This window comes from Aquarana catesbeiana, linkage group LG02 (genome assembly GCF_042186555.1).
Source record: "Aquarana catesbeiana isolate 2022-GZ linkage group LG02, ASM4218655v1, whole genome shotgun sequence".
Taxonomy (NCBI): Eukaryota; Metazoa; Chordata; class Amphibia; order Anura; family Ranidae; genus Aquarana; species Aquarana catesbeiana.
In genome coordinates this window covers 714,217,552-714,237,415 of record NC_133325.1, presented here as the reverse complement: position 1 = coordinate 714,237,415, position 19,864 = coordinate 714,217,552, and the positions used below count along the sequence as shown (strand labels likewise).

General features: G+C 40.2%; 1 protein-coding gene and 2 long non-coding RNA genes across 6 annotated transcripts in view; 2 read left to right on the top strand and 1 right to left on the bottom strand.

The window, feature by feature from the left end:
• EPHA3 (EPH receptor A3) overlaps positions 1-19,864 on the top strand; it is a 573,384-nt gene that overhangs the window by 518,614 nt on the left and 34,906 nt on the right. For all 4 annotated transcript variants that reach the window (XM_073617000.1, XM_073617002.1, XM_073616999.1 and 1 more), the window contains exon 14: positions 13,986-14,135. In XM_073617000.1, coding sequence (XP_073473101.1) covers positions 13,986-14,135 — 150 coding nt within the window. The remainder of the gene's footprint in view (positions 1-13,985; positions 14,136-19,864) is intronic.
• On the bottom strand, positions 1,458-3,505 carry LOC141129165 (uncharacterized). The gene is made up of 3 exons (XR_012241777.1): positions 2,357-3,505; positions 2,080-2,224; positions 1,458-1,812 (listed from the first exon to the last, which is right to left on the bottom strand). It is a non-coding gene; the product is annotated as an uncharacterized lncRNA (long non-coding RNA).
• LOC141129164 (uncharacterized) lies at positions 4,525-6,805 on the top strand. The gene is made up of 3 exons (XR_012241776.1): positions 4,525-5,673; positions 5,806-5,950; positions 6,218-6,805. It is a non-coding gene; the product is annotated as an uncharacterized lncRNA (long non-coding RNA).

The window sequence follows — 19,864 nt, the reverse complement described above, 5'->3', positions numbered from 1 at the left end:
CCTCCCCTGCTCTCAGCATTCAGCAGACTCCAGCATCTGACTCCAGCCCTCCTCTGGCCCTCCTCCAGACCCCCGCACTCTGCTTTCATTGCTCAACCCCCAGCTTCTTCTTGGCAGCAGCACACGGTAAGGGGGGTGCACTGTGATGTAAGGGAGTTTGGGGGGCTCTTGACTTTTGATGGTGGGGGGCTACAGATAGAACTGGCCCTTTGAGGGTGCCCATAATGCTTATGTGGCCTGAGATGAAATTGGGTTGGATACGCCTGTCCTAGTCCATCTCAGAAGCGAGCAAGAGAGAATGAAGCATGGAGAATGAACGTAGCCACCCTCTAACAGGAAGTTGGATCACAACAGCAAAAAAAGAAGATTGGAGATATGGAGGTGGTTTGGGCAGAAGTGGGAGCGGGTATCTGTCAAAATCAGGTACCCACCCCCCCCCAAAAAAATATGCAAAAGTTGAAGAGGAGGAGGGGAGAAAGCAGAAAAGCAGAAGTTTCTCTTTAGGAGGATGTTACAGTTTAAATACCCTTTAAAGCTCCAGCCTTACCTTCAGTCAAGCACAGTTGTACAGGCTTCTCTTCTTATGCTTACTGCACTGCACACTGTGAACTTTTCACAGTATGCAACAGAATCTGTGAAAGAGAGAGAGAGACGTCTCATTTCTTGGCTGGAGGACGTCCAGGATCATCTAGCATCATCTAGCTCTTCTACCAGCTTGTCTTTGATCTTTCATTCTTTGGATTTCAAATCTTTTTTATTCATGGAAACTCATCATCATATGTGGGTTTTACCTAGGCTTCATTTGTATGTGGACTGCACTATCGAAGAATTCCCCCTCTCCTAGACTGACATCTAGACATGTGCAGTTCATTTAGTTCCGAATTGAAATTTGGACGAATTTTTGCATTTTCGTTTTTCAAAAATTCGGATGTATTCCTACAGAATTTCAACGAATCCAAAATAACAAGAAAAAAAATTTGGACGGAATTTTCATTCGAATCGATTGGAATAGTTTTTTAATTCGAATAGTTTTCAAATTTTCAAAGAGAATGAAATAGAATGAAAATAAAGGAATAGAAAAGAAAATATATTGAATTGAATTGAATAGAAAAGATTATAACAAAAAGTAAAAGAATAGAATATAATAGAGTAAAACAGAACAAAATAGAAAATAAAAGAACAATAGAAATGAATAGAATAAATAAAAAAAATAAAATAAAAAGAATATAACCATCATCTGAAATTCGAATTTCAATTTCAAATTCAAATATATAAGAAAAGAATAAAAAAAGAATAGAATAGACTAGAATAGAATAGAATAGAATTAGAAAAACAATAGAATAGAATCAAAAGAATGTAACCATTTCCCAAAACTCAAATAGAATCAATTCAAATTAGAATACAATAGAAAAGAATAGATTAGAATAGAATAGAAAGAATATAACCATCGTTTACATAAATGTATGACTCAGAGGGTTGGCCGTGTCATTGCCAACATCCCTTGTAATTTTTAGAACTAGATGTGTACCTCAAAATGGGATTTTAAGGGCAATGCAGAAATTGGCAGTGTTGAATTATAGTTAAAAAGAAGTTTATTGATACAAAAACGAATAGGATATACATGAACATACACATTGATCTAGTTAAGAATAATTATAAAAACATCAGATATATGGAAACATATGATGCATCCTACTGCTAGTTACAAGTACCACCCCCGATAGGTGTGATGGCGTCCTGATAGCAGATTTCCAACGCGTTTCAACTTATTGTAGGGATAAAGTCTTCCTCAGGGAGGGACTGCATCACATTCTAAAATTTTAAGTAACAGCATGATTATTGGTATATACTTAAATATTTGTTTGTTACCTATATCTACAGAAATCGCATTACAACAGAAAAGTATTATATGCGACTTACATTTGCGACTACAGAAATCGCATTACAACAGAAAAGTATTATATGCGACTTACATTTGCGACTACAGAAATCGCATTACAACAGAAAAGTATTATATGCGACTTACATTTGCGACTACAGAAATCGCATTACAACAGAAAAGTATTATATGCGACTTACATTTGCATTTAACTGTGAAAAATCGCTTTCCCAGTGCTGGCAGGGGTCCTAACACGTGATTGTCAATGCTGCTCAAATATCCTCTACGGGATGGCCTGGTATATTGTGAAGAAACCAGTATTTGGCAGTCGTGATAATTAAACAACTGAAAAACATGAAGGTATAAGGGAAATGCTAAGAAATTGAACATCAAAGAGGTCAAAGAATGGAAATAATGGTGATTCGTAGGGGAAATAAGGTTCCCCAGGGCCATCATAGAGTAAAAGAGATCAAATACCTTAAATTGATTGTGTCAGGTGTATTGTTCCAAGTGGCAGGGAGCTCCGGTCCTGGAGTACCTCTCTGTAACAAAGCCAGTTGTGGAATGCTGCCTGTGGCCATCCCTGGCGTCCTAATATATGGGGTGTGGGCGTGGCTAAGTGATGGGCGTAGCCCTATTCTAGGTAGAGTCTCACATTCATTGGTGGTGCAGTGGAGGGGGTGCGACTTCAATTGGCTGCTGTCACTGTTTAGAGGAAGCACCTTTGTACAATGTATTGAGGGGAAGCGTCCACAAGCTTCCCTGTTATCTAGGTAGCAGACGCTTGGACCTCCTCCTTCCTTTTCTCCTCCCCGTGACGTGAAGCCTATTGCTTACACGTAGCCCATGTAATATGGGCACGGGGTGAGGCGGGGAGAGAGGTGCGTCTGGTTGCCGGGGCAATGTGCATATGACGTTGGGGTCACATGGCCCCGACGTCAGTTCCTAAAAGAGGGAGGGGCGCCGTGTGACTCCACAGCGCTATTGAGCAGTCTTATTCATGTTAAACCGGGCATCGGGGCATAGTAGCCCCGCTGTCTGACAAAAAAGTATCAGACTATGCACAGCGGTGTATGGGGTACTGTTCTATGCTGATGTCATAGATGTCACCAAGATATACAGTGACAAGTATGACAAAAAGTAGCAGGTCTATACTCCCTCATTTAGAGATGGAAAAAGGAAGGAAGAAAAATTGTATAAAAGAATTGCAAAGAATTGATTGAAATGGGGATAGTACTGATGAAATATGAAATATATATAATAAGAGAATGTGAAGGGGGATTTTTATTCTTAAATATGCCCAAACCTCTTTATGATGATTGTACTGTCATTGAGCGAATGGCAGAACATCAAAATTAGGGCTTATAACCACCGACACAGTAGGAAATCCCGGGGCATCAAAATAAGATCTGACGCCTTCGGGGTATTCGGGCCATGATGTTGCGTCATGGCCCCCCCCTGTGCCGGGTAGGGATAGTGGGCAGAATGGCAACGGTATCATTGGCCCTTTGTTTCAGCACTGAGAGGCGGATTCATATGGCACAGTCGCATGAAAAATGCATCTGCAGAAATAACAGCAATTAACATAATACTGTATACAAAATAGTTACACAAAAGAGATTACAGTAATTACAGTAAATAAGTTTAATTAGAAAAACTCTCCTATATAGTTTCTGACTGGGTAGGGTGTAGAGTCTTAGCAGTTTAAGACATATGATCATCAATGGGGAGATAATGGGCCTATGGTGTTGTGGAGGAAGCCCTCTGTTTCTCCGCAAGGGGTACTGGAATAGAACTCCAGTTCTAGAAAAGCAGAGGTGCAAGGGAACAAAGAAGGTGAGAAAAAAATTATGTTAATCCGTTTTCCCCGAGCTGAAGCCCTCCAAGAAGGGTCTGAAACTTTCGGTTTCATTTAGGCCTGGGGGGGTAGTGGCCCTAAGGTACCTTATCCAGCGCATTTCACGCTGGAGGAGGACCTTGTTCCAGTCTCCCCCTCTGAGTGGCAAATGAATCCTATCAAGGACTGTGAAGTTCACCGAGGGTAGTCGGTAATTGTGATATCTGGCAACATGCCTTCCCAAAGGCAGATACAAGTTGCCGATTTGCATACTTTGCATATGTTTGTCGACACGTTTTCTAAATTCCTGTCTTGTTTTGCCCACGTAGAAGGCACCACACTGGCACTGCATGAGGTATACCACACCCTGCGTCTTGCACAATTACCGACTACCCTCGGTGAACTTCACAGTCCTTGATAGGATTCATTTGCCACTCAGAGGGGGAGACTGGAACAAGGTCCTCCTCCAGCGTGAAATGCGCTGGATAAGGTACCTTAGGGCCACTACCCCCCCAGGCCTAAATGAAACCGAAAGTTTCAGACCCTTCTTGGAGGGCTTCAGCTCGGGGAAAACGGATTAACATAATTTTTTTCTCACCTTCTTTGTTCCCTTGCACCTCTGCTTTTCTAGAACTGGAGTTCTATTCCAGTACCCCTTGCGGAGAAACAGAGGGCTTCCTCCACAACACCATAGGCCCATTATCTCCCCATTGATGATCATATGTCTTAAACTGCTAAGACTCTACACCCTACCCAGTCAGAAACTATATAGGAGAGTTTTTCTAATTAAACTTATTTACTGTAATTACTGTAATCTCTTTTGTGTAACTATTTTGTATACAGTATTATGTTAATTGCTGTTATTTCTGCAGATGCATTTTTCATGCGACTGTGCCATATGAATCCGCCTCTCAGTGCTGAAACAAAGGGCCAATGATACCGTTGCCATTCTGCCCACTATCCCTACCCGGCACAGGGGGGGGCCATGACGCAACATCATGGCCCGAATACCCCGAAGGCGTCAGATCTTATTTTGATGCCCCGGGATTTCCTACTGTGTCGGTGGTTATAAGCCCTAATTTTGATGTTCTGCCATTCGCTCAATGACAGTACAATCATCATAAAGAGGTTTGGGCATATTTAAGAATAAAAATCCCCCTTCACATTCTCTTATTATATATATTTCATATTTCATCAGTACTATCCCCATTTCAATCAATTCTTTGCAATTCTTTTATACAATTTTTCTTCCTTCCTTTTTCCATCTCTAAATGAGGGAGTATAGACCTGCTACTTTTTGTCATACTTGTCACTGTATATCTTGGTGACATCTATGACATCAGCATAGAACAGTACCCCATACACCGCTGTGCATAGTCTGATACTTTTTTGTCAGACAGCGGGGCTACTATGCCCCGATGCCCGGTTTAACATGAATAAGACTGCTCAATAGCGCTGTGGAGTCACACGGCGCCCCTCCCTCTTTTAGGAACTGACGTCGGGGCCATGTGACCCCAACGTCATATGCACATTGCCCCGGCAACCAGACGCACCTCTCTCCCCGCCTCACCCCGTGCCCATATTACATGGGCTACGTGTAAGCAATAGGCTTCACGTCACGGGGAGGAGAAAAGGAAGGAGGAGGTCCAAGCGTCTGCTACCTAGATAACAGGGAAGCTTGTGGACGCTTCCCCTCAATACATTGTACAAAGGTGCTTCCTCTAAACAGTGACAGCAGCCAATTGAAGTCGCACCCCCTCCACTGCACCACCAATGAATGTGAGACTCTACCTAGAATAGGGCTACGCCCATCACTTAGCCACGCCCACACCCCATATATTAGGACGCCAGGGATGGCCACAGGCAGCATTCCACAACTGGCTTTGTTACAGAGAGGTACTCCAGGACCGGAGCTCCCTGCCACTTGGAACAATACACCTGACACAATCAATTTAAGGTATTTGATCTCTTTTACTCTATGATGGCCCTGGGGAACCTTATTTCCCCTACGAATCACCATTATTTCCATTCTTTGACCTCTTTGATGTTCAATTTCTTAGCATTTCCCTTATACCTTCATGTTTTTCAGTTGTTTAATTATCACGACTGCCAAATACTGGTTTCTTCACAATATACCAGGCCATCCCGTAGAGGATATTTGAGCAGCATTGACAATCACGTGTTAGGACCCCTGCCAGCACTGGGAAAGCGATTTTTCACAGTTAAATGCAAATGTAAGTCGCATATAATACTTTTCTGTTGTAATGCGATTTCTGTAGTCGCAAATGTAAGTCGCATATAATACTTTTCTGTTGTAATGCGATTTCTGTAGTCGCAAATGTAAGTCGCATATAATACTTTTCTGTTGTAATGCGATTTCTGTAGTCGCAAATGTAAGTCGCATATAATACTTTTCTGTTGTAATGCGATTTCTGTAGATATAGGTAACAAACAAATATTTAAGTATATACCAATAATCATGCTGTTACTTAAAATTTTAGAATGTGATGCAGTCCCTCCCTGAGGAAGACTTTATCCCTACAATAAGTTGAAACGCGTTGGAAATCTGCTATCAGGACGCCATCACACCTATCGGGGGTGGTACTTGTAACTAGCAGTAGGATGCATCATATGTTTCCATATATCTGATGTTTTTATAATTATTCTTAACTAGATCAATGTGTATGTTCATGTATATCCTATTCGTTTTTGTATCAATAAACTTCTTTTTAACTATAATTCAACACTGCCAATTTCTGCATTGCCCTTAAAATCCCATTTTGAGGTACACATCTAGTTCTAGAATATAACCATCTTCCGAAATTCAAATTTTGAATAGAATAAATTTGAATTTGAATAGAAAGGAATAGAAAATAAGAGAATAGAAAACAATAAAATGGGTTAGAATAGGATAGAATAGAATAGAAAATAAAATAAGAGAATAGAAAAGAATAGAATAAACAAATAGAAAAAAGAATAGATTAAAAAACAAGAGAATAGTATAGAAAGAACATAACCATTTCTCAGAATTCAAATAGAATCAATTCGTTTTGAATAGAATAGAAAAGAAAAGATTAGAATAGAATAGGAAGATGGTTATATTCTTTCTATTCTATTCTGTTGTTTTTTTTTATACTATTCTGTTTTTTTCTATTCTAATCTATTCTTTTCTATTCTATTTAAATTAAAATTTCTATTATATTCTATTTTTTATTATATTAATTTCTATTCTATTCTTTTCTATTTGACTTTTAGAAGATGGTTATGTTCTTTCTATTTTATTATTTTTATTCTTTTCTTTATTCTATTCTTTTATTTTCTGTTATTTTACTCTCTATTCCATTCCATTTTTTTCTATTCTATTTTATTCTCTTTGGAAATTGGAAAACTATTTGAAAACTTTTGGAATTTGAAAACTTCGAAAAGTTTTCAAATAATTTTCAAATAGTTTTCAAATAGTTTTCCAATTTCCAAAGTGAATAAAATAGAATAGAAAATAAGGGAATGGCATGGAGAGTAATATAACAACTATTCGAAAATAGTTTTCGAATTCGAATACTATTCAAAATTAATTTGAAAACGACTTATAAAACAAAACAAAAAAAAAATTTGTAAACGAAATTAAACGGGTTAAACGAATTTAACTAAACAAATTTATGTAAATAACGAAACTAAACATGTCTACTGACATCCACCCATCAAAACATTTTCATATTTGCATAACTCCTCCCAAGAGCCAGCCTACTGCATTCATCAGGACTGAGAGATCTTGGGAGGAGCTCTGAGGCAGTGCTGTTTTCAGGAAGTTATGTAAAACACCCTGCCTGCCCCTCCCATCATCCATGAGCTGCTTGCTTTGCATAGATGAGAACAGAGACTCAGTGTCAGTGATGATGTCACTGGGCCTTAAATAGGGTATGTAATGGAAACTGAAGGTTTTGTTTAAAAATGATTATAGCTGTTGCTGGGGGGGAAAGGAAGAACCAGGGAAGGCAAAATATAAGCATATTAAACTTTAATTTTAAACTGTCTCCACTAATGTTATTTCTAGGTAAACATTTAGCATTTATAAGTACAGAAAACAATTAAGAGCTTAAGCTAACAGAGCAGTAATATGCTCATTATGACATCAGATGAACTGGAGCCAATGATCTTTGGGTAAAAATAGCATGATTGTCATACATAGGCTGGTGAAGGTTCTTTATGCATTCGCTCTTTTCTCTCATGAAAAGTATACTGCACATGGTTCCTATTTACACATTAAATGTAATTTTTATTACAGTGTATCTATTAGAAAAATATTATCCCTGTAAATCTTCCGTTTGCTGTAGGAAATCGATACTTTCCGGTTTTAGCTCAGGTTCCTGATAACAGAAATTCACTATTAATTGACTGAAAGTTTCCTGTGCTGTATGTCATCTATGACACTGGGCAATTAAATGAAAAGTTAATGTATCCTGTTTATGATTGCCATCATTTGCATTAACATCTATGCCAAAAATAAAACCGGGGAAAGAAAACCATAAAAATAAGTGTGTTTACATAAAAGTAAAAATCGGCTTGATATACGGGTTTGTAGTGTCCAGCAAAAGTCACGGTCTTCGTCCAGACATACATCAATAGAGTTAGTGGTAGACCCACGCTAAGTACTATGTGCATTTTAAGTAAAATTCCAGTAAAAGAGCATTAGGCGCATAATGAAAATGGAAGATGCACTTTACCTAACGTTCTCAAATACAAATTGGCAAAAAGGGTTGGCAATACTAAAGATTTAACAATAAATAAATACATTACTTACTTCAGTACCAGCTTCTGCCTACTTACTGGAGGCACCAGGGACATCACCATGCTGGAGAACAGTGTTGCAGGCACCAAATGTTGCAGAGAGCTCCTGGACCTCCCTGCACACTAAAATAGAGCTTGAGACCCACCCTGAATTCTGATTGAACAGTTATTAGCAGCCTATTAGTGATGTCATCCTGGTGTTCCCCATTCTAGCAAGCATGCTCTTACAACTTGTCTAACAGGACTCTACAAACAACTAGAACCTGGCTGGCTGAAAATACTGCCCTTCCTGCCCCCAAGGTGATTGCTGATGAGTAATTTATATCTCCTGAAAATTCAAATTTGAAGCAACCACATTAAATTCCCAAACTCCAAACATTTCTTTTTTTTTTAAATGAGCACCTTCTGGCCATACATGATAATAAAAATTGGATGGGGATTTTAAAATTTCCCTATTATATCTAGGCCAAAAAAAAAGTTCTGGTAAGAGTTCCAACATTTACATAAAACTTAAATTTTCGGGTGGACCAACCCTTTATAGCCTCTTTCACATGAACCGGATCATTTTTTTCTCAGCAGGGGATCCAACCGCTGATCCCCTGCTGAGCTGAGTGGATCATTTTTTTCTCAGCAGGGGATCCAACCGCTGATCCCCTGCTGAGCTGAGTGGAGCGGCCAGATGACAGGTCCTTATCTGCTCCTCTTATACAGAGTGAATACAGACACAGCCAGCTCTTCTCTATGGGCACCCGGATGTAAACGGATCAGCTGTCTGTTTACACTCAACTGCCCTTTGATCCAATCCAGCTAGTTGGAGGGGAATGGACCAACTTCCTTTTTTTTGTAGGATCGTATTGGACCCAGAAGTAGCCGGATGTAAACGACACAAGTCTGCCCATAGAGGAGAATGGAGGGTCCGATTGGGTCCACCTGAAAAACAAACAGGCAGATCCAATCGGACCTCTCGTGTGAAAGGGGCCTAAAGCTGAACTCAAAAATCTACCCTTGCAGTGGGCACCTCACCACACACTGCAAGTCTGAAATGTTTGTTGAACCTAGTGATATAGGGATAAAGTGTTATATTCCTGGTTCCAGCAGGCTCCCTTAATCCATGTGACCATCCAACATTGCCCCGATTTGAAGTGTCACTAAGGGCAATTTTTTTTTTTGGATAAGGGAAGGTTTTAACCCCTATCAGATTTTTTTTATTTGCCATCTGTGCTTCATTGGAGAGATTTCCCTTCACTTCCTGTCCCATAGTAAAAACCAGAAGTGAGAGGAAACCCCTCTAAAGTGAGGGACGTGTCACCAGAACTAGTGTCCTCAATGGAAGATTTCCTCTACATTCTTGTTCCAAAGTCAACCCAAACTTTGGGTTGCTGTCCATTTTCGTCCGATCTCTCCAGAGGCAGCAGCGGCTCTTGACAAGCCCCTCCCCGCTCAGTGAGCAGAGAGGGACCTGTCATCCGCCGGCTCAGCGGAGATCAACGGAGAGATCTCCCGCTGAGCCGGCGGACCGAGGCGGGTTCCGTGAAAGCAGAGTCCGCCTTGTGTGAAAGGGGCCTTACATCAGGACAGACAGCAATAAAACCTAAGAGGACTCCTAATCCACTCTATGCAAAACAGAAAAAAAAAAAAAACACTTTAACTTTATAAATATTAAGACACTTATGCCATGGTCAAATGCTCTCCTCCTCAATGTACAATGCAGGGTTAATAACCCTGCATTGTACGTGATGAGGCCAAGGTACCACCCATTGATAGGTAGAAAAGAACAGCGCTGGGGCCTGCTTCACCAAGGAAGGGGGTAAATAGTATACCTTACCCCAACACCTCTGGACTAAACAAGCATTGAAGCCTTCCAGTGCAGGGAACCGCTGCAAGGTAATATGTTCTCAAATTCCCGGAGTCCAGCTATAAGGGAAACCTTGATTTAAAAAAAAACGTAGGTTGCTACAAGTCAGAATCCCCATTGTGCATACTTGTGGACAAGAATTAAAACCAGCTGAGCATTATAACAACCAGGATACTAGCATGTGCAGGAGGAGAAGTCAGCAGTCACAGCCCCCTATTTCTATCAGTATTGGTTTCCTTTAAAATAGAATGTGCACTTGTACTATAGTCTCAGTCTTTATTTATTTAGCAAACAGATATTTGATTTAAAATCAATTCTATTTCAATGTCTTCTTACTTTATGTAATTGAGAATAAGTATCTCATCACTCCGAAATGTAAATGCAGCCATCTAGTGTATAATATAATTAACCTGTTTAATACATATAGATTTCCCTGCTAAAGAGCATTTCAGAAAATTGATGTATCACAGCTAATCCCTCTATTTAAGGTCACCTTACACAGGAACACACAGATCTAGATGAGGAAAGTTATATCCTGTGCAATTAGTATAGAGGTTAACACAGCTGTCATCTATGTTAATCCTTTTAGTGAATGAAGTACATGGCTGTGCATGGTAATAGGGCGTTAAATATTCCCAAACATGGTGCGGCTGTTAGCTATCAGTCACATGGGGGCACTTTTTTATGAAGTGCTGTATAACTATGTGTGCTTTAAATCTTACATAAGGACATATAAAAAAGGAATTAACATGTATGTTGTTCAGTACAATATTGTATGCTTTTTATGTTAATAAATCAACTGCAATTAATAAAATAAAGATAACATAGGAGTGTGTTCAGGTATAATTAGAAGTCGGATACTCCACAATACTAGAAGCAGTTGTTTTACTTGCTTATTTTTTTTAAAGTTGTTGCTTAGGTGAATCTTTTTCAACTACGGTGCTGTGGCCACAGGTTTTTAATGTGCAGCATTACAAACTCGGGAGTGAAGGACCAGTTATGGATTGATCAGGTGCCTGCATAGTATCCTTGTTTGTCTCTCAAATTAGCAGAGAGGAGAGAAACTGAGGGAGAACAGAAATGCTAGAATACTAGTCAGTACCAATTTGCAAAGATGGAGCAAAAAAAACGAATGCTTGGTGGCCCAGGTGTGTGGATGCTGCTGCGATATGCAAAAATATTAGTTTAGTTTTTTACATTTTAGAATAGGGTGCCTCAGAACCGTGCATAATTTTAATGGGTGCCTTGACTTAAAAAAAGGATGAAAAATACTGGCTTATGCTCACATTACAGATTTTTAGTCGGTTAAAGTGTAAGTTCACCTTTACAGAAAAAGGTGTACTTACACTGGACCCCCTCCTCATTCCCCTCGGTCCCGCTAGACCGGAGTCCCGCGATCCCCCACTGTGAGACACCGGGTTACCGCTTCACTGGTCCGGGGATTTCAAATCCCCTTGGCTTAATCGCCTATTCATACCTCTCAGTGTGTACAGATAGGAGGCATTCTAATTGGTTGGCACCATCACATGGACGGCGTTGGCCAATCAGAACCCTCCTTTGCGCTAGAGGAGAGGAGAGAAAGCCAGGAGAACCTTCTTTTATCTGAGAGTATCACAACATTTTAAACAGAAAGAAATAAATCTCAACCATAACTAGCACCCATAATTTTCCTGTTTAGGAACCGATCACCACTTTGTCTGTACTCATAACACTAAGGCAAGTGTTGAGCAACATTGTATTTTGTGTAATTTTTTGAGATGTTACCCAGAGATTAAAGCTCACGTTTAGCTAAAAATATAACTGTAGCCATAATAGCAGCCACCCATCATTGTCCAACTGTTGTTTCTATTTCTTTCCAGGGTTTATGAATTTGTGCAAGGTCTACTACCTCTGTAGAGGTCTTCACATCATGCTTCCAGGCACCTTATAAACAATAGAAGGTTGTAGAAGACTCCCAATAATGCACTTTAGTATTAGTCCTTCACTACCCACCTCTGATTACTTGTTGCCATGGTATTGTGATATTGGTGTCTCATGCCGAGAAGCTGTCACAAGACTTGAGAAAAGAATTGCTAGATGCTGACACACCATCCATGGAGACAAGATGGTGTCTGTGACTGACACTGATTTATGAACCTCTGTAGGTAAACCTTAAGCAACATCTATGGGAGTTACCATCCAGGTGTGTTTTTCCCCAAGGTACATCCAAAAGTGCTATTTAAATGAAAGAACCGCATACTAAATATGCATATACGGTCTCTTGGGTTTCCCTCAAAAGGTTACAGGGCCCATACGAGTACTTGAGTAGATCTGTGAGCAAGAAAGCCAGAGAGATCTTTTCACACTTTAAATGGCAAAGTGTTACCTGGCCCTGCACCCAAATAGTGCATGCAAAGTGAATGAACCATTCCTTATGCAGAAAAGAGAGCATTTGCTCATTGCCCACAGAGTTTTTAAAGTGGTAAAGTGGTTAAACTTAAAAGGTTAAACCCTTACATATACCCATTGAATGGACTGGTCTCAGGTGATACACAAAGATTAAATAAATCCTCCTACTACGGTGTACCTGTTTATCTGCAGTCTTTTTCTTCTCTACAGCCTTTCAAAGTTCAGAATTTATCATTTATAGAGCTTCCTAAACTGTCAGAAAAAAGGGGATGGAGAGCTGAAATGACACTCTGCAGAGCTCAGTGAGGAGAGCTATGAGAGCTGATTGTAGGGAAGGGACCCCCCCCCCCTTTTCACACAACACACAGGAACACAGCTGAGGCTGTCAATCAGCTAGAGGTCCCTCCTCTGTCATCTTTTTTCTTTTGGTGTCAGGAAAAATTATCAGAAATGATTCATGCTAATAGCAGAGGAATGAAGCAGCAGGCAGAAATGACACTTAGTGCTCTTAATTGGGACAAGTAGACACTGTAGAGGGATGTGCTTTGTTCATATTTTATGTCTGAGGTTTACCACCACTTTAAGGTATGCTGGAAAATCTGTGCCTAAAGTGTTAACTATTTCCAATATTCTGTTTTTGATGTCATTACTCAGGAAACTAACTATAGTCACCCCTAATGCTGAAACCAATGTTTGAATCAGACATATCACATGAAGACACTGCTCCATTTATAATTAGCTTCAAGCTTTCTTACAGGGATTTGTTCTTTTAGGACAAAAGTGAAGTGGGAGTGGGCTGCTGCAAACTATTTACCTTACCTCTATCTATGGCCATTCTGTGTTTCTCTGGATCTCTCTGTACTCCCTCATGAAGTCCATTAAAAGCCTTCTTGTTTCTTAGGGTCTTAGTGCAGTACCATTGAATGTAAACAGGTCAGACTGACTCTGCCCAGAAATATCCTAGATGCATTTAAACATGCCTATTCTGTGATCAATTGAACAAGTAGCTCCACAGCCAAGGTCATTTGGTATGTATGGAAAGAGCAGGGAACAAGCTCTTGGTAGGTTGATGCAACATTTATGATTCTCCATTATATCAGTACTTTGACAGTGGTTAGCAATGATCTGCTTCATGTTTTTTGTTTCTCTTTCTTGATGTAACTGGTGCCAGAGACACACTGACATATTTAATGTGGGACTAAATACATATTCAGCGAGTGATTGTACCTTTGTCCTTTCAGGGTGGAAAAATACCTATTAGATGGACAGCACCAGAAGCCATTTCCTATCGTAAATTTACATCAGCAAGTGATGCCTGGAGTTATGGCATTGTACTGTGGGAAGTCATGTCATATGGGGAGAGACCGTACTGGGAAATGTCCAATCAAGATGTAAGAACATACTCAAAAACGTGACTTATTATGTATGGTGTATTTATAATTACCAACTGAATATCTTTGCACCAGACGGCTGTAAAAACCTAAACGAGGCTTTTTTGCTCCACATTTTATCCAAAACCATCCATTTTATCAAGAAACTAAAACAAAAAAGTTTGGTCTCTACATACAGTTGTACCACTTTAGCAAACCTGAGTAGACTGAACCAAAGCCATTGACCATTGTATACAAGACGGTGTGTACAGAACAGTGAGGACCACCCTCGCTGTGTGGCAGAGATTTTTATTCAGAGCTATCTTCAACCTTTGCAGGGCCGGCACACCGTCTTAGGGCACCTGGATGGGTGGTGGTGGTGGTGGGGGGTGTGGATAAAATAAAAATCCCAAGTCACTTTCTGGGGACTCAGATTAAATACCTGTCTTCCTGTGCTTACACCCAGCTTAGACCTCTTTATGCAGTGTACAGGACGATGGACAGGTAAATGTAGTCCTCTCACCCCCCCCCCCCCCAGCCTTGTCCTGACAGCTCTACCTTATAGCATGTGGCAGATAGTCAGGGTTGTCACCAGCACTGTCAGAGTGCAGAGGCCAGTAGAGGACTGATAAAAAGGATAGCCAAACCTCCCCTGATCCCCCCCTCCTCCTCCCAGATTCTGTCCTGGAAAACTCCACACATCTAACAGATCTCTTCATGTGTGAAATTCTATGTCTGATGCATGAATGAAACTAGTGTGAACCACTGTCTGTACACATTGGGTGATTGGCTTGTACTGGGATAGTCTGATGAGAGTGATGGCTTGGGACACCAATGGGAGGAGCACAGGAGCCCTTGGCAGGTAATGTGTGCAGATCGGGGTGCAGGGATCCTCCATGTGTAGATTGGTGCTGTATGTGTCGGGCCACATGGCAGAGTTGTCATTGGGTGACCCCAGGCTCCAGGCAGCAGACACGTTCGTTCACAGTCCTAGGATCACAACCAGTAGATGCAGCAACATGTTAGAGCATTTCACCTTCCATCCTATACCCTGGCTTTATAGGCATTAGTCAGGGATTAGTGTTTTGTCAGAAGTCTCCTTGTACGTTGCAATATTTTTGGCTTTCTCCTATAGATTTCTCTCTGCTCTGTACATGCAGGAAAACAGCATGCCCTGCCTTTGTGTCTGTCCTCAGTAATAAACCTACAACTGGCCATCATGGACCTGTGAAATCGTTATAGTGTTAATGAATATGTGCAATAAATCCCCCCCCCCCTTTATTTATTGGCCAGCTGCTACTTTACTGGCAATTTTAAATGACATTTCCATTTTGGGACATTTTTGTGCCCAGTGCTGTGTGTAGTTCTGTTTCCGAATAATTTCCAGGAAAATACCAGCCTTACAATCACGAACATTGGTAGCGAGCGCAGGGCTGGCAGCAGCATAAGGCTGCTTAGACAGCCACCTTAGGGCACCAGGATAGAGGGGCAGTAGAATCCATTTGCTGGGAATTTGGATTTTTAAAATACCTATCTGCTGTTCCCTAATGCTGCGCTGTCTCTCCTACCCAGCGTAGCATGGAATTTTAGTTTGCCTCACTTGCCAACTAGTAACCAGTAAGGGGAAGCAGGAAATGCATAATCCTGCCCCCTCACTACACACTGCCATTTGCACAATGCAGCTCAGCACAGCTCAAATTTTCAGTGCTGTGTGGCATCCTGCACACTGTGCCCCATCACATTAGAGGTGCAACATAAAGGAGGTATCCGCATGGTTGTAGACAGTGAGGGGATGTGGGTGATAAAATAAATTGTATGCCATATGGGGGTGGGGGGGTTGCAATTTGGAGGGGAGGAAGGTAGCGGCAGGACAGGGGGGCAGCAAAAGCCACCCGTGTAGACAAAAATCTTCACACTGGCCTTGAACCTATTGTGAACTGGAGCAAGAGGAACCAAAAGCACTGAAGAACTGCAACATAGAGCATCACCTTTCTGGAAGATATTTACATGTCATCAGTTCCAAAACAAATGGCATGTGGGCAGAACCATGCAATTGCAAAAATGATTTCCATTTCTCTTCCCAAAATTAGAATATTTTCTTTTGCATTTGTGTTTGAAGTGAAAATACATAGATACCTTCTGTATTATGAAGCAATTTCTGTACTTTAAAGATGTCTATCTCTCATCTGGTAATTAGGAAGGTAAATAAACACAAGCCAGTATCTTTCCCCAGTCTAAATACTTGTTCTAATAATATAATTCAGAGCACAAGGCCAATAATGTATAAGTAAAATAAACAAAATATAACCCACAGAGATGCAGAAATGAAAGCATATCAAACATATGTAATCCATTTCTCCTACAATATGTATGTAAAAGTAAAAAAGATATACAATGAATGTTTTCTGTAAAGAAGAAATAAAACTGTGGCACAATAGGTACTCCTTGCTTGTAACAATTGAGTCTGCTAACTTTATGTTGATGATATCTTGGCTGATTTACTAAAGAAGTAAAGCATTTTCACTTTGCAAAATTAATCTTTACTTTAGAAAGGAAATTTCACTTAGCGAATAAGGTGACATTTTGTTGACTTCTATCATCTAATATCATGCAGGAAAAAAACATTTTTAAATTTTCCTTGCACATAGTTGGGTAACTTCTGCTAAGTAGATTTTTAATTACATGCATGAAGATAAATGAAAACTCCCTTGTAAAGTGAATATGCGTTACTCCTTTAGTAGATTAGGGTTGAGTTGTCAATGGCAAATTTCCTGTTCACCTTGCAAGGAAATTTTAACTTTGCACAGGAATTTTCCCTTAGCTTTGTGAACGAGGTGAAGATCTACTGACTTCCAACACCCAATCATGTGCAAGCAAAAATATATATTTTTTTTATCATCCTTGCACATAATTGGGTATTGCAAAGTGAATTGTCATCACATTCATCAAGTTAAGGGAAAATCCACCTGCAAAATGAAAACTCCCTTGCAAAGTGATCAGCCTGTTTGTCTAGAATTTATTGGAAAAAAAAGCATTCATATTTTTTAGTACAGTAAGCACTATGGAAGAATTTTCACTGTGAAAAGTTGATTACACAACAAGTAGTCTATGGCCAGTGCCCAAGCGGTATGTCACCAATTATGAATTCTGTGGTCAGCTGTTCACAAATTCTTGGACGTGTCCTGAAGTGAACAGTTAGTGTTGCAGTAATCTACCCTGAGCCAAAAAATGATCTAATACTTTTGATTTCCAAATTTGATTTGCTGCGATATTTCTGTTCAGTCTGAAATTGGAACTCCAGGCAAAAATTATAACCTCAGCTTCTGAATGATATGCCTCATATAAAAACCTTACTGTTATAGTATTCTATTGCACACAGTTCTGTAACATTTTTGCATTTACATTTCGGTAAAGAGAATCAGCAATTTGATGAATGACCATAGGAAAAAATGGCTGCTGAATTTCAGCTTCCTTGAAATGGCCACAGATGGATCGAAATCCAGGGACCAGTTGAATTTTGATCTATGGCCATTCAGAGCATTCAGGAAAATTTTGCTTTGACACAGAAAGCACTTGCTATCAGTATACAGTAATGCAGCAGGGAAGATTCCCTCATCCACCTCAAATGTGTGGATGAGGAAATTGGTTTGCTTGGCTGATTAAAAAAAAATACAATCTGTCTATGGCCAGCTTAAAGCGGTTCTAAATGTAAATTTTTTTTTTTTTTTTTACATTAGTGTGTTTTCTGCGCCCAATCCTGATCCACTGCTGTGCCTGAGAACAGTGGCTCTCTTGGTCCTTTCTCTCACCGTTGGACAGAGAGGCAACAGCAGGAGCCAATGGCTAATAACAGCCAGTGAAGACAGACTAGGGGTGTGGGTCCAAGCTGTGTTGTGTGTGTGTCAATGGACACACAGAGCGCGGTTCAGAATTGAGCCAGCACAAGTGCTTCCATAGCAAGCTGTTTGCTATAAGGGACACTCAGAAGGGGAGGAGCCAGGAGCACCATGGGGGATCCCAGTAGAGGAGGATAGAATTACTAAGTCACCTAATCACGTCTCCACCCCTGGCCTCTGGTTGGACACTAAAGGGGCAGCAAGAGGTCATCATTATTTGTATATATATATATATATATACCGTATTTTTCGCTTCATAAGACACACCTGGCCATAAGATGCACCTAGATTTTAGAGGAGGAAAACAAGAAAAAAAATATTCTGAACCAAATGGTGTACTAAAATATTTACCAGTGCCCATGAAATGCACCCTGACCTGTGCTAATGAAATGCAGCCTTACCAGTCCCATAAATGCAGCCTCACCAGTCCCATAGATGCATCCTGACCTGACGTCATCACATCTGCCTGACAGAAGACAGAGCGGCTCAAGCGGCCGCCACGGCCGTACTCCATTCGGCCGCTTGGGTTGCTCTGTCATCTGTCCAAGTGACAGGCCCAGCGGGCGATCGTCTGGTGCTAGCGGGGGCTTGGGATGTCTGTCCTCCGATATCCTGCTTCTCTTCTGCCGGTACCAACGCGAGGGGTGGGGGGGGTGGCCTGTGCCTGCAGAGAGAGAGAGAGAGAGAGAGAGATCTATATATGTGTTTTTTTTTCTAATAACTAAAGGTAATATTTACCTTGCCCCCTTGCCCTAAAACCTATTAAAAATGTGCACCCCAGTCGAGCATAAACATTTCTCTTTAAAATAATTACACTCCTTGTACTTCTGATAGTAAAATCCTTTTAAATTCTAGTTATTTTATTTCAAGTAGCCCTAAATCTAAACCTGCAAATATTTCTAATGCTTCACTGTAGCACTGCCAACACTGAACACACTGCAGCCTTCCCCTTACACTGAAGTTCTACAGCAGAGTCATGTGATAAGATGCTGCAGTGTAGCCAAGAAACATACTAAGAAGTTAGCTGACTGGGACATTATTTAATTCAGACTGAAGAGTTGCAGTGTTTTCTGGATACTAATAGCTGGATATGATTAGCAGGTCCTTGACTGAATGACCACCCTGTACAATAACACATAATCCGATACTTGAAAATAAGTCAAGGTGGACATACCCTCAAAGTGCTTTCTTCTCTTGTCATTAACTCATTTAACAACATCTGTAAGTTTAACATCAAGTCACATTTTTCTTTTCATACATCACCAGCAACAATTAGAAAAATGAGGCATTTATAATCTTTAAGACCATTTTCCAGCCTTTGATTATTTGTTCATAGAAGGAACTTAATTTTTCTGTGCACTGCCAAGCCTCTCCTACATTATTGTAGGCTTACATAAACACCAGTTGACTAATTAAGTGATCAAATGTGACATCAAAGTAAAAATATATATAAGGAATGTAGTCATGTGATGCAATGATTTCATTTTATTTTCTTCTTCCTCTTAAGTGAAACATTTATGCATGAAGGGCACTTTAAGTAGTCCGTAGCTGGGGTGCTATTATTGCAAACTGTTTACCTTGCATGTAATGAAATCCATATTTTACCCAAACGTACCTTTTTAAATTGATTTTTTTATTTTTTTTGTCCTTTGTGTAGGGCACGTGGAAGATTTAACTTGTTCATTCGAGCAAATATTTCAACTACGAGCTAATTATTGTGGTTTAGAGATAGTGTTTACAGTAATTTGCTGGCAGTTTTCTTAAAGGGGTAATGACTTGTGAACATAAACAAATCACAACCATAAATAAGGCAGAAAGATGTTTTTATGTTACGTTTGCAGCAAAATAGCATTG